Source organism: Triticum aestivum, chromosome 3A (genome assembly GCF_018294505.1).
Source record: "Triticum aestivum cultivar Chinese Spring chromosome 3A, IWGSC CS RefSeq v2.1, whole genome shotgun sequence".
In the NCBI taxonomy this organism is placed as follows: Eukaryota; Viridiplantae; Streptophyta; class Magnoliopsida; order Poales; family Poaceae; genus Triticum; species Triticum aestivum.
In genome coordinates this window covers 639,223,973-639,238,926 of record NC_057800.1, presented here as the reverse complement: position 1 = coordinate 639,238,926, position 14,954 = coordinate 639,223,973, and the positions used below count along the sequence as shown (strand labels likewise).

Genomic DNA, 14,954 nt, shown 5'->3' with positions numbered 1-14,954 from the left:
TCATTGCTCTTGTTCATCTGTATGCTCATATAATTGCTTTTCTTGTTGATGTGTGTAGTTGATGCAGAGGAGAAATTGTTTACTGTGTAGTTGAATATTTCATTTTTTATTGTTGCGTAGTTGATGCAGGTTTTTTTGTGCAATTTTTTTTTAGTTTCACAGATGGATCGATGTGCCATCTGATCGTAATTTAACTCATGGATCTATGATATGTCATGATTTTTGTGATATATGGTGATCGCTGTGTATGCATGCAAGTTGTTATGCCAGATTGGAACAAAGATTAACTAAAGTAAAATCAGTGAAACATGGCTAAAATAGTGTGAAACCAATACCAGTTAAACGACACACCATTTCAATTCAGTATAAAACTCAGACGGCAATAACTGAAAAGGACAGGGAACTGGACTTGGTGTCAAATTAAAAGAGCAACAGAGGAAATTTGGTGGAACAAAGGCACCATATGTTGTGGGGAAATAAGTTGCTTCCATAGTACTCCCCCTGTTCACAAATATATGATGTTTTAGATATTTCAAAGACTGCATACAGACTGAAATGAGTGAACACACACACTAAAACATGTCTATATACATCCTATTCAGAAAAGAATTAGAACATCTTATATTAGTGAATAGAGGAAGTAGTGGGGAACCAGGAACTCATACAAACTCTCAGGTGATACTCCCTCCGTCCGGAAAAACTTGTCCCAAGCTTGTCTCTCAAATGGATGTATCTAGCACTAACTTGGTGCTAGATATATCCATTTGAGGGACAAGCTTTTCCGGACGGAGGGAGTACTACTGAATACTGATACTGGTGTTAACACAACTTCAAACCGGAGATGGTGTCGCCAAAAAAAAAAAGAGACGGCGTTGTGACAACTGATCTTACAGTGAAAGTGAGTTGTGTTTGTAGCTAAAACTTTGAGGTGTTATGTACAGGGTACAGGTACAGTCGGTTCATGTTCATGTCGCATGCTTGTTACAAACTTACAGTCAAATCCTACTCCAGAATTTCTTCAAACTCTTCCCTTTCCGAGTGACCGGCCACAGAAAACCTACCAGCGCAACTGCGGAGCCTGGGGGCTGATCCGCTGCACACGGATGGGAGCAGCCTTAGAGTCACCAAGCATAGCTTCTGAGTTGGCCCCTTGAAAGTTGACATTCCAGATACGAGGTTTGCATGGACAGGTCCTTCCTGTTCGAAGCTCCAGCGCAATGGATGAAAGGTCATCACCGTTCATCATCTCTTGCTCTACTGTTTCTTAGCCAACGCAAGGGCTTTTGCCAAGTTCGATTTGGCAGCATCAAGCAAGTCGTCAGACTTGACAGCCTTCTCGAAACAGCTTACAGCATCCTCCCAACGGCCCTCCGCGACAAACACAAGCCCCAGATTGTTGTTGGCTGGGGCGTATCCGGGACAAATTTCCAAAGACCTGGATAACATCTTTCTTGCAAGTTCATACAGCCTGTGCTGCCGATAAAGGATCCCAATGTTCGAGAGGATTGCGTACGACTGCTGGCTTGACGATAGCACTAGTGCCCGTTTATACACAGTTTCAGAGGACGGATCATTCGATAACTGCAACGCAATACCTGTGTAAACAGCCATCGGTGCATACACATTAGTCATGCAGTTAATTCAGAAATAATGTTTAGGGAATCACAGATAATGATTGGGAGTTCTGGTAAATCAACTATGGCGGTGAAGTTCCTTTTCCAAAGGTATGACTTAGAGAGCATTGCTAGAATAATCAGATAACTTGATAAAATTTGAAGATTGATGGAACTTTAACCAAGTATACTAACAAGAAAATGTCAGACCGTTTATTTAAGCATATGACACATGACATTGACCCCGTCCCAAAATAAGTGTCTCAAGCTTAGTACAACTTTCTGCTGGCTTGCTGGCTTGCTTACTCAAGATATATACATGACTGAACTGAGCTTCAAACTTACCGAGATTAGACCAAGCATAGCAGCATTCTGGGGAACGAGCTATTGCAGCTTTGAGAAAATTTACAGATCGACTAAACTGAGTCGTGCACATATTGTATAAGCCAAGCTGATGCCATTGAACAGCATCATCCGGGTCCTCTTGGATTGCCTGCAAATAAGATGTCAATATAATATATTATTTTAGTTGCTGTTTTCCAGTACCCATATTTTGCACTTTGTCAGTTCAGGATGAAGTGAATGGTTTCGTGGTGGTGATAGTTTGCAAACGTCACCTGCTTTAGTGTATAAAGAGCTCGCTCTTCTGCCTCATTTAGAATTGTCTGTTCACCATCATAAGCAGCTGCAATTTCATGCTGTGCCCTGTGAGCCATTGCCAACCCCGCCCATGCAACTGGGAGATCAACTACTGAAGTGTCTCCTTCTTTTAGAACCGTTGCCATCTCATTTGCAGCCCAGATAAGCTGATCATCAGAACATTGCAATCTTACAGCATCTCTGATACGGTGAACTGCAATAGCATACCGGGCAGGCATATGATTGGGTTCAAATTTTGCTGCCTGCAAATAATAGAAAAAAAAAGAATGTGATATCTACTTTGCCCATTTACCAAACCATCAGCAACTTCGTCACAATGAAATGTTGTAACACTGGGACCATCTAGTAAGTAGTACCATAACAAAAAGGAAGTACTTCATGGTATTGAGTACGCTACAGTGTTAGGCAATGGTGGAGCTGGAGGGAGATTGGCTGGTGGACAAGCATTTCTCAACTTGAATATTGTAAATTTCACTGAAGTTACTATACCACAAACTCAGTGATAACAGCCAGGATCCACAGTTTAAACCAGTTGGAAGCTCCGTGACTAGTCCAGTTTGAGGTACTGGCAGGGCAAGCGCCAAGAACTACTACCTCCGTCCCATAATAACAAGCGCAGGACATCATGTCACAACACACGTGGTAACCAGCTGGCAAACAGGCCACAGTTTATTTGGATGAACCATAGTAGTGTTCTTAGCAATGGACTTCATGCACCTCCCCTCCCCCCCCCCCCCCCCCCCCCCCCCCGTCCAAAAAACACACATACAGAAATTTGCACACGGAAAAGAGACAAGACACATCAAAGAATGAATTGTCATTAAAAAATTACTAAAAGCTGGTACCTAGTGTGCTTATAAGATATACAGTATCAATAAACAAGTGTATATGACAACTCATTTCAGCAACACTAAATAACAACAGTTGTTACCTGCTCCAAACACCTCTTTGAATTTCTATGTTCACCAGCCATGTAATATGCATTTGCAAGATTGACCCATATCGATGCAGCTTTAGGATCAGACCTCACAGCTGCAAGTAAGCACTCTTTTGCAGCAACTAAGGCTTCTTTCTGATGCAGATAAGACCCTGCACTGACAGTACCACTTGCCCCTGCTATGTGACAATGTATTAGGCAGCAACTAAAAGTAATATCCACTCATCAAAATACCATGATATAGATAAGCTTGGTTCTAAATGGCGACCACACAGCTTTAAGATAAGATATGAAAAGACTAAAAAGAGAAGACTATGGCAAAGACGTTGCTCGTGTACCTGCGGCCAAAGACCCATATTTACATAGAAGGAGAGCACCGTAGTTCACCAGAGCAGCTGGGTGACTTTGATCTTTCAGAACGAGCTCTTGAAAGCATTTTGTGGACAATTCTAGATCCCCACTGAAAATTGATAAATATATTAACAGTGTGAAACAAAGGAAAATGGGAATGGTAATTTCAAGTTCACACCTTTGAATATATGCAACACCAAGATTGGCAAGCGAGTCCAGGTAATCTGGAGCAACAGTCGTGAGAGTAGAAAAAACTGAGATAGCACTCTGGACAGGGTGAACAATCAGGTAGTATTCCAAGAAATTTCCTTTTAGGCACTGACATGTGACAAATCGAAAGAATCGCACCACAATCAGCATACTGGTACCTGAAGTTGACCACCCCGAAGAAGAACTAAACCGAGAATGTTCCAAACAGCGGCCTGCCTGGGGTCCAATTCAACTGAACTCTTCAGCTTAACAAGGATTTCACTCAATTCACTAGTGTCAAGCTCTTCGTCAAAACTATCACCCATGCTTGCTTGCAAAATACACTGCATGAGAAATAGCTGCATCAAGTGGCAGTTGGGGGAATACACAGCCAGAAGAAGAGTAGCAAGAAAAACATAAACAGAAGGTAGGCTGATGAACCTGAGCATGGTGAATCCTCACTGATGAGAGTAAATCAGGCCTCCGCACTTCTTGTTCATCTTGTAGCAATATTTCAGACGACTTATCATATGCTATTATTGCCTGGCAGAATTCAGGAGTCCATTAAGCTCTATGCATATGTTACAGAGTTTAACTTTCCGAGGTGAAGGAACATTTACCTTCTGTGGCTGACCAAGCCTTTGGTACATCAAACCCAACATAAAATGGGCATGAGCATTCTTAGGCATCTTCCGGGCAACATTTACTAGAGCCTGCAAAACGAACATTAAGTTTGTAACCATAATCATACTGGGAATTCCCCTTCAAATCACCAACTTGCACTCAAAGCGATGGGATGACAACCCCGTGGTCGATACAATATTAAATGGAGTCTAAATGCAGTTTAACCTTTTTTGTATTAGAGATATAAAAAATAACTATGAATGCTCATTCTCCGGTGGCATCTCTGATACTCACAGCTTTCAGGTTGCTAACTTTCTCCTCGCGTGAAACGGAAGCCCCTGGACAATGTTGCTCGACATCTGTTCACAAAGAACCCTAAGTAATCAATTCACTACAGAAAACTTTCCTTCCACTGCTTAGCATGCCTTACCTTCGCATTCAACAGTATCAGGCTCCTTCACCACGGTCGTGTTTTTTGCCAAACTACCCTCCTCGTTGCAACTCCTGCAAGTAAAATATACAAATTATCAATGCATATGGCCTAAGCACTCAACAGAGAACCAGGAAATTACCAGGCAAGTGATAATAAAGGTCATCAAGTGCTGAAGAGATGTGTGCTAAACTGCTAATTCTAAAAGACTGCTAAGCAAGCTTCGAACTTCGTTGGATGAGCATGTGCAGTAAACCTAGCAGTCCATGTAAAGGGATCGTGCTGAACTCAACACAATTCGCCAGAGAAGTTCAATGTTATGGCAGGATCACCCTCCCACGCAAAAAAAGAAAGAGAGAGCACATCCTAGGGTTATGACCTACGAGTGACGACCGTGAGTGCGCGAGGAAGAACGCCCAATTCGAAACTATTTGCAGGGGGGATGAACCCACGAGTAGCAGCAGTCCAGCACAGTCAGATCGAATTCGAACTCTATGCTCGTACCTAGTGGAGGAGTCGACGGGGACCACCGGAGCAGCGGCGGCGGCTGCTACGGCCGCGGCGGCGATGGCGGGGTTGGGTTTGGGGGTTGGTGGGTGATCCTCGCCGTCGCTCTCCGGCGGGTCGACGTTGAGGTCGGCGAGCATCATCGCCCTCGAGGGCGGCGGAGGCTGGGCCTCCAGCATCGTCTCCGCCCGTGTCTCCGGCGAGGGGGCGAGCTCCGGCCTGCGGATGCGCTGCCGCGTACAGTAGCGACGAGATGTCCTCCCTGTGGGTCGATGGGAGTGAGGCCGGGTCTGCGGTGGTACGTCGCCGTGGACTGCGTACAGTGGGCCGAGTGAGACTGCTACGGCGTGTAGCTGTGATGGGCCGCACTGAGGCAGGCCCAGCTACTCGTTGAGGCATGAACAAGGTCGAATGCATGGCAGCAACCATTTCTCAAAGAAAAAACTATTCCCTTTTCCTTGCCTAAAAAAAACCACTGCCTTTTCCGGTTCTAAAAAAAACTGACTCAGCTCGACGTTCCACAGGCATACTGTAGTGTGTGTGCGCCTACATTATAATTGGTGTTTCTAAAAAAAAATCACCGACTCAACTCAACATGAAGCAGACACTACTCGGGTTTAACATGAACTCACTCAAACACACACATCCTAATGCACAAGGCTTACTTATTTAGTACAACGTTCACATACCCATGTCTGTGCGAAATCGATCAACAAGCGTCTGCCTAGAAACTGACGTGGCCTTAACCAACGTCTACAGGTTCTCGAACCGCCGTTGCTGAACATTGCCAATGATGCTGATGTCGTTGATGGTCGCAAATGCAACGCATCCTTCGTCCATTAGTGGCAGAACTACACAAAAATCTGGGGGAGGCAAAACACGAAATAACTTGTTTGGAGTGAGCAAAACACTTTCATTTTTCTACTGTATTTTCTGTAAGGCTGGGGCAATTGCCCCCCCCCCCCCCCCCACACACACACACAAAGAAAAAACATAACAACAACGTCACACGTTGTGTCATGATGTTGCTTTTCCCGACGAAATCAAAGTAGGTGTCCAAGATGTCGCTCGGTGTTTCGGCTGACGGCAACTGCATCATCTCATCCTTGAAGATCGAGGAGAGCACCACGTACGCCATGGTTGTCACCCGAGTGATGACTGCTCCATGGCGGAGAATATGAACGGATGAATGTCGACCTGCTTCTCAGCCACATCGCTCACTGGAGAAGCACGAAGTTGAAGGTTGGTGACTCTGTCTTTCTGAACATGCGGTCAATGTGAAGGTCGACTCGTCGCCGAGCGCACGAAGTGTGAGGAACCCGAAGGAGAGGGGGCGGCGGGAGGCGGTAGGAGAATTGCCTCCTGTAGATCTCATTGTCTGTGACAAGAGCTATTGCCGCCACCAAGCCCTAGGAGACCGTCGAGTTTGTATAATTCTAAAAATATATAAATAAATAAATAAATAAAGTGATAATTCAATACAGACTCAAAGTTCACAAAGTTTGACTTTGTTCCAAAATATCTAAAGTTTTAGCATTGTCCCAAGTCAAAGTTTTATGAGATTGCCTAGTCTATAGAATTTTTTTTTGCTACCTTTTACTCCTCCATTCCTCTTCATATGTGTCATATGTAAAAAAAAAACAGGTGTTTAGATCTCGGATCTCTCGTAATATTTGGTAACATATACTAGTATCATAATACTCCTAGATATCACCCCTTGATGCATTGAAGTCATATACTAGTATATATTGAATTATCATTTTGTTTATTTATATATTTGTAGAATCCCAATATAAAGTTATGTCTATGATTTATTTGTTATTATATTTTTCTCGTTCGACACACTATACTATTTTACCACAACGCCTCCTACCTACCAAATTATAGTGTGCATACAATATTTAGATAAAGTCAAACTTTTTGAACTTTGACCAAGTTTATAGACAAAATGATAAACATTTACAATACCATATGAACTTGGTCAAGTTTTGTTCATAATTATATTTTGTGGATGATACCACATCATATCATAGACCATTTTAGATTTGTCTTAAAATATTGCCTACAATTATATTTTATGAAATGTATCATCAACACCAATAAAAAATAATTTGTTAATAGATGTCGGACACTATATTTCAATAATTATCATCTGAATACATGGTTCATATACTATTTAGATAACTATCAAGCGACCAGCAGTCCATGATCAGAGCCGGAACCTCGTACCAGTTGTCAACCTCAGAACCGAGTGAGGCTGCTACGGCTGTATCAGTGCACTGAGGTAGGCCCAGCTACTCTTTGAGGCGCGGCATGGGCGAATGGATTTTCTGGCAGCAACTATTGCCTTATTCATTTGTTGTTCACAAATGCCTCAAAAGTATTGTTGTTCACAAATACCCCTAAAAAACAAATGACAGTTTGTTGTTTTCCAAAGCAATGTGGGCAGAGTCGGAAGAAGTATATTTTTTGTTGGATTTTCACTAATAGAAAAAGGGTCAAATGTGAAGCACATTAGTGCCGGTTTAAATTTGAGCCGGCACTAATGTGACCATTAGTGCCGGTTCCAACGGCTAGGCGGGCGGACATCATTAGTACCGGTTCGTGGGCAACCTTTAGTGCCGGTTCATGCCACGAACCGGTACTAATGAGGCCAGTGCGGCTGTGGTCAGGCTGGGGCCCCCACGAAGACCTTTAGTACCGGCTCATGGCATGAACCGGTACTAAGGTTTCTTATTAAGCTGATTTTTAGTCCCACCTCGCCAAGGGAGAGGCAGTATGAGCGGTTTATAAGCTGTGAGTGCAGAGACAATGACGAAGAGGCGCAATGCTCACCTGCACGTTGATTAGCTTCAAGCCTTTCGGAATAACATAGATTGCACTGAGCTATGTGCAGTGCAGTCTACACTATTTCGAAAGGCTTGAAGCAAATTAACCAGCATTGCACCTCTTTTTTATTTTTAATAACTTATTTGGACTCCGGACTTCTTGTGTGTTCATTATGCGTCATTCAAAGCGACGTCATCAATTTCCAACATGTTCTGACATCATTTGTTATTTTTCAGTCATTTACCTAATTGTTTAGACAGCTAAATGACCGTGAAATTGAAAATCACTACAAAATGAACTGTGAAAATGTTGAAACTTGGCATGGTATCATCATTTCACCCGCATAGCATGTGCGAAAGAGTAGAGAGGGTCACGGCAAAAACTGGACGCACTTCGTGTACAAACTGGATAATCTCTTTCGGAGTATCAGGATTTCGGACGACAACTCATCTATTACATGGGCACTTCAATGTTTTTTAAACTTATTTGAACTCCGGACTTCTTGTGCGTTCAGTATGCAGCATTCAAAGCGACGTCATCAATTTCCAACATGTTCTGACATCATTTGTTGTTTTCGGTCATTTACCTAATTGTTTAGAGAGCTAAATGACCGTGAAATTGAAAATCACTACAAAATGAAGTATGAAAATGTTGAAACTTGGCATGGTATCATCATTTCACCCGCATAGCATGTGCGAAAGAGTAGAGAGGGTCACGGCAAAAACTGGACGCACTTCGTGTATAAACTGGACAATCTCTTTCAGACTGTCAGGGTTTCAGACGAGAACTCATCTGTTATATGGGCACTTCAATATTTTTTAAACTTATTTGGACTCCGGACTTCTTGTGTGTTCATTATGCGTCATTCAAAGCGACGTCATCAATTTCTAGCATGTTCTGACATCATGTGTTGTTTTTCAGTCATTTACCTAATTGTTTAGAGAGCGAAATGACCGTGAAATTGAAAATCACTACAAAATGAACTGTGAAAATGTTGAAACTTGGCATGGTATAAACATTTCACCCGCATAGCATGTGCGAAAGAGTAGAGAGGGTCACGGCAAAAACTGGACGCACTTCGTGTACAAACTGGACAGTCTCTTTCGAAGTATCAGGTTTCGGACGAGAACTCATCTGTTACACGGGCACTTCAATGTTTTTTAAAGTTATTTGGACTCCGGACTTCTTGTGTGTTCATTATGCAGCATTCAAAGCGACGTCATCAATTTCCAACATGTTCTGACATCATTTGTTGTTTTTCAGTCATTTACCTAATTGTTTAGAGAGCTAAATGACCGTGAAATTGAAAATCACTACAGAATGAACAGTCAAAAAGTTGGAACTTGGCATGGCATCATCATTTCATCCGCATAGCATGTGCGAAAGAGTAGAGAGGGTCACGGCAAAAACTGGACGCACTTCGTGTACAAACTGGACAATCTCTTTCTGAGTATCAGTGTTTTGGACGAGAACTCATCTGTTACACGGGCACTTCAATGTTTTTTAAAGTTATTTGAACTCCGGACTTCTTGTGTGTTCAGTATGCAGCATTCAAAGCGACGTCATCAATTTCCAACATGTTCTGACTTCATTTGTTGTTTTTCAGTCATTTACCTAATTGTTTAGAGAGCTAAATGACCGTGAAATTGAAAGTCACTACAAAATGAACTGTGAAAATGTTGAAACTTGGCATGGTATCATCATTTCACCTACATAGCATGTGCGAAAGAGTAGAGAGGGTCACGACAAAAACTGGACGCACATCGTGTACAAACAGGACAATCTTTGTCGGAGTATCACGGTTTCGGACGAGAACTCATCTGTTACACGGGCACTTCAATGTTTTTTAAACTTATTTGGACTCCGGACTTCTTGTGTGTTCATTATGCATCATTCAAAGCGACGTCATCAATTTCCAACATGTTCTGACATCATTTGTTGTTTTTTAGTCATTTACCTAATTGTTTAGAGAGCTAAATGACCGTGAAATTGAAAATCACTACAAAATGAACTGTGAAAATGTTGAAACTTGGCATGGTATCATCATTTCACCCGCATAGCATGTGCGAAAGAGTAGAGAGGGTCACGGCAAAAACTAGACGCACTTCGTGTACAAACTGGACAATCTCTTTCGGAGTATCAGGGTTTCGGACGAGAACTCATCTGTTACAAGGGCACTTCAATGTTTTTTAAACTTATTTGGACTCCGGACTTCTTGTGTGTTCATTATGCGTCATTCAAAGCGACGTCATCAATTTCCAACATGTTCTGACTTCATTTGTTGTTTTTCAGTCATTTACCTAATTGTTTGGAGAGCTAAATGACCGTGAAATTGAAAATCACTACAAAATGAACTGTGAAAATCTTGAAACTTGGCATGGCATCATCATTTCACCCGCATAGCATGTGCGAAAGAGTAGAAAGGGTCATGGCAAAAACTGGACGCACTTCGTGTACAAACTGGACAGTCTCTTTCGGAGTATCAGGTTTCGGACAAGAACTCATCTGTTACACGGGCACTTCAATGTTTTTTAAAGTTATTTGAACTCCGGACTTCTTGTGTGTTCAGTATGCAGCATTCAAAGCGACGTCATCAATTTCCAACATGTTCTGACATCATTTGTTGTTTTTCAGTCATTTACTTAATTGTTTAGAGAGCTAAATGACCGTGAAATTGAAAATCACTACAAAATGAACAGTCAAAAAGTTGGAACTTGGCATGGTATCATCATTTCACCTGCATAGCATGTGCGAAAGAGTAGAGAGGGTCACGGCAAAAACTGGACGCACTTCGTGTACAAACTGGACAATCTCTTTCGGAGTATCAGTGTTTTGGACGAGAACTCATCTGTTACACGGGCACTTCAATGTTTTTAAAAGTTATTTGAACTCCGGACTTCTTGTGTGTTCAGTATGCAGCATTCAAAGCGACGTCATCAATTTCCAACATGTTCTGACTTCATTTGTTGTTTTTCAGTCATTTACCTAATTGTTTAGAGAGCTAAATGACCGTGAAATTGAAAATCACTACAAAATGAACTGTGAAAATGTTGAAACTTGGCATGGTATCATCATTTCACCCGCATAGCATGTGCGAAAGAGTAGAGAGGGTCACGACAAAAACTGGACGCACATCGTGTACAAACTGGACAATCTTTGTCGGAGTATCAGGGTTTCGGACGAGAACTCATCTGTTACATGGGCACTTCAATGTTTTTTAAACTTATTTGGACTCCGGACTTCTTGTGTGTTCATTATGCATCATTCAAAGCGACGTCATCAATATCCAACTTGTTCTGACATCATTTGTTGTTTTTTACTCATTTACCTAATTGTTTAGAGAGCTAAATGACCGTGAAATTGAAAATAACTACAAAATGAACTGTGAAAATGTTGAAACTTGGCATGGTATCATCATTTCACCCGCATAGCATGTGCGAAATAGTAGAGAGGGTCACGGCAAAAAGTGGACGCACTTCGTGTACAAACTGGATAATCTCTTTCGGAGTATCAGGGTTTCGGACGAGAACTCATCTGTTACATGGGCACTTCAATGTTTTATAAACTTATTTGGACTCCGGACTTCTTGTGTGTTCATTATGCGTCATTCAAAGTGACGTCATCAATTTCCAACATGTTCTGATATCATTTGTTGTTTTTCAGTCATTTAACTAATTGTTTAGAGAGCTAAATGACCGTGAAATTGAAAATCACTACAGAATGAACAGTCAAAAAGTTGGAACTTGGCATGGCATCATCATTTCACCCGCATAGCATGTGCGAAAGAGTAGAGAGGGTCACGGCAAAAACTGGACGCACTTCGTGTACAAACTGGACAATCTCTTTCGGAGTATCAGGGTTTTGGACGAGAACTCATCTGTTACACGGGCACTTCATTGTTTTTTAAAGTTATTTGAACTCCGAATTTCTTGTGTGTTCAGTATGCAGCATTCAAAGCGACGCCATCAATTTCCAACATGTTCTCACATCATTTGCTGTTTTTCAGTCATTTACCTAATTGTTTAGAGAGCTAAATGACCGTGAAATTGAAAATCACTAAAAATTGAACTGTGAAAATGTTGAAACTTGGCATGGTATCATCATTTCACCCGCATGGCATGTGCGAAAGAGTAGAGAGGGTCACGACAAAAACTGGACGCACTTCGTGTACAAACTGGACAATCTTTTTCGGAGCATCAGGGTTTCGGACGAGAACTCATCTGTTACATGGGCACTTCAATGTTTTTAAAACTTATTTGGACTCCGGACTTCTTGTGTGTTCATTATGCATCATTCAAAGCGACGTAATCAATTTCCAACATGTTCTGACATCATTTGTTGTTTTTCAGTCATTTACCTAATTGTTTAGAGAGCTAAATGACTGTGAAATTGAAAATCACTACAAAATGAACAGTCAAAAAGTTGGAACTTGGCATGGCATCATCATTTCACCCGCATAGCATGTGCGAAAGAGTAGAGAGGGTCATGGCAAAAACTGGACGCACTTCGTGTACAAACTGGACAATCTCTTTCGAAGTATGAGGGTTTTGGACGAGAACTCATCTGTTACACGGGCACTTCATTGTTTTTTAAAGTTATTTGAACTCCGAACTTCTTGTGTGTTCAGTATGCAGCATTCAAAGCGATGTCATCAATTTCCAACATGTTCTGACATCATTTGCTATTTTTCAGTCATTTACCTAATTATTTAGAGAGCTAAATGACCGTGAAATTGAAAATCACTAAAAATTGAACTGTGAAAATGTTGAAACTTGGCATGGTATCATCATTTCACCCGCATAGCATGTGCAAAAGAGTAGAGAGGGTCACGACAAAAACTGGACGCACTTCCTGTACAAACTGGACAATCTTTTTCGGAGTATCAGGGTTTCGGACGAGAACTCATCTGTTATATGGGCACTTCAATGTTTTTCAAACTTATTTGGACTCCGGACTTCTTGTGTGTTCATTATGCATCATTCAAAGCGACGTAATCAATTTCCAACATGTTCTGACATCATTTGTTGTTTTTCAGTCATTTACCTAATTGTTTAGAGAGCTAAATGACCGTGAAATTGAAAATCACTACAAAATGAACAGTGAAAATGTTGAAACTTGGCATGGTATCATCATTTCACCCGCATAGCATGTGCGAAAGAGTAGAGAGGGTAACGGCAAAAACTGGACGCACTTCGTGTACAATCTGGACAATCTCTTTCGGAGTATCAGGGTTTCAGACGAGAATTCAGCTGTTACATGGGCACTTCAATGCTTTTTAAACTTATTTGGACTCCGGACTTCTTGTGTGTTCATTATGCGTCATTCAAAGCGACGTCATCAATTTCCAACATGTTCTGACATCATTTGTTGTTTTTCAGTCATTTACCTAATTGTTTAGTGAGCTAAATGACCGTGAAATTGAAAATCACTACAAAATGAACTGTGAAAATGTTGAAACTTGGCATGGTATCATCATTTCACCCGCATAGAATGTGCGAAAGAGTAGAGAGGGTCACGGCAAAAACTGGACGCACTTCGTGTACAAACTGAACAATCTCTTTCGGAGTATGAGGGTTTCGGACAAGAACTCATCTGTTACATGGGCACTTCAATGTTTTTAAACTTATTTGGACTCCGGACTTCTTGTGTGTTCAGTATGAATCATTCAAAGCAAGGTCATCAATTTCCAACATGTTCTGACATCATTTGTTGTTTTTCAGTCATTTACCTAATTTTTAAGAGAGCTAAATGACCGTAAAATTGAAAAATCACTACAAAATGAACTATGAAAATGTTGAAACTTGGCATGGTATCATCATTTCACCCGCATAGCATGTGCGAAAGAGTAGAGAGAGTAACGGCAAAAACTGGACGCACTTCGTGTACAAACTGGACAATCTCTTTCGGAGTATGAGGGTTTTGGACGAGAACTCATTTGTTACATGGGCACTTCAATGTTTTTTAAACTTATTTGGACTCCGGACTTCTTGTGTGTGCATTATGCGTCATTCAAAGCGACGTCATAAATTTCCAACATGTTCTGACATCATTTGTTGTTTTTCAGTCATTTATCTAATTGTTTAGAGAGCTAAATGACCGTGAAATTGAAAATCACTACAAAATTAACTGTCAAAAAGTTGAAACTTGGCATGGTATCATAATTTCACCCGCATAGCATGTGCGAAAGAGTAGAGAGGGTCACGGCAAAAACTGGACGCACTTCGTGTACAAACTGGACAATCTCTTTCGGAGTATCTGGGTTTCGGACGAGAACTCATCTGTTATATGGGCACTTCAATGTTTTTTAAACTTATTTGGAATCCGGACTTCTTGAGTGTTCATTATGCATCATTCAAAGCAATGTCATCAATTTCCAACATGTTCTGACATGATTTGTTGTTATTCAGTCATTTACCTAATTGTTTAGAGAGCTAAATGACCGTGAAATTGAAAATCACTACAAAATGAACTGTGAAAATGTTGAAACTTGGCATGGAATCATCATTTCACCCGCATAGCATGTGCGAAAGAGTAGAGAGGATCACGGCAAAAACTAGACGCACTTCGTGTACAAACTGAACAATCTCTTTCGGAGTATGAGGGTTTCGGACGAGAACTCATCTGTTACATGGGCACTTCAATGTTTTTTAAACTTATTTGGACTCCAGACTTCTTGTGTGTTCAGTATGCATCATTCAAAGCGACGTCATCAATTTCCAACATGTTCTGACATCATTTGTTGTTTTTCAGTCATTTACCTAATTGTTTAGAGAGCTAAATGACCGTAAAATTGAAAATCACTACAAAATGAACT

The 14,954-nt window shown here is 41.3% G+C and overlaps 1 protein-coding gene across 3 annotated transcripts; it reads right to left on the bottom strand.

Annotated features, from left to right (window-relative positions):
* Positions 1–849: 849 nt before the first annotated feature.
* LOC123062803 (UDP-N-acetylglucosamine--peptide N-acetylglucosaminyltransferase 110 kDa subunit) lies at positions 850–5,608 on the bottom strand. Of its 3 annotated transcripts, none has more exons than XM_044486474.1 (12): positions 5,309–5,608; positions 4,805–4,878; positions 4,669–4,733; positions 4,371–4,463; positions 4,192–4,293; positions 3,930–4,094; positions 3,740–3,828; positions 3,549–3,670; positions 3,205–3,389; positions 2,231–2,515; positions 1,959–2,106; positions 850–1,595 (listed from the first exon to the last, which is right to left on the bottom strand). In XM_044486474.1, the coding sequence occupies exons 1-12, from the start codon at positions 5,488–5,490 to the stop codon at positions 1,255–1,257; spliced, it is 1,851 nt and encodes a 616-aa protein (XP_044342409.1). In that variant the 5' UTR covers positions 5,491–5,608; the 3' UTR covers positions 850–1,254. The 3 variants fall into 3 exon arrangements, with proteins under 3 accessions (XP_044342409.1, XP_044342410.1, XP_044342408.1); XM_044486475.1 differs by having other exon boundaries at positions 3,205–3,386; XM_044486473.1 differs by having other exon boundaries at positions 3,205–3,386; positions 3,549–3,828.
* Between the last annotated feature and the right edge of the window lie 9,346 nt (positions 5,609–14,954).

Bases quoted from the DNA above. Each gene is read 5' to 3' on its own strand.
- LOC123062803 (XM_044486473.1), bottom strand. From the start codon at position 5,490: ATGCTGGAGGCCCAGCCTCCGCCGCCCTCGAGGGCGATGATGCTCGCC. The intron at 4,464-4,668 runs GTGAGTATCAGA...TTCGTTTTGCAG, and splicing joins AAGTTAGCAACCTGAAAGCT to GCTCTAGTAAATGTTGCCCG. The intron at 3,829-3,929 runs GTACCAGTATGC...CACCCTGTCCAG, and splicing joins TTCGGGGTGGTCAACTTCAG to AGTGCTATCTCAGTTTTTTC.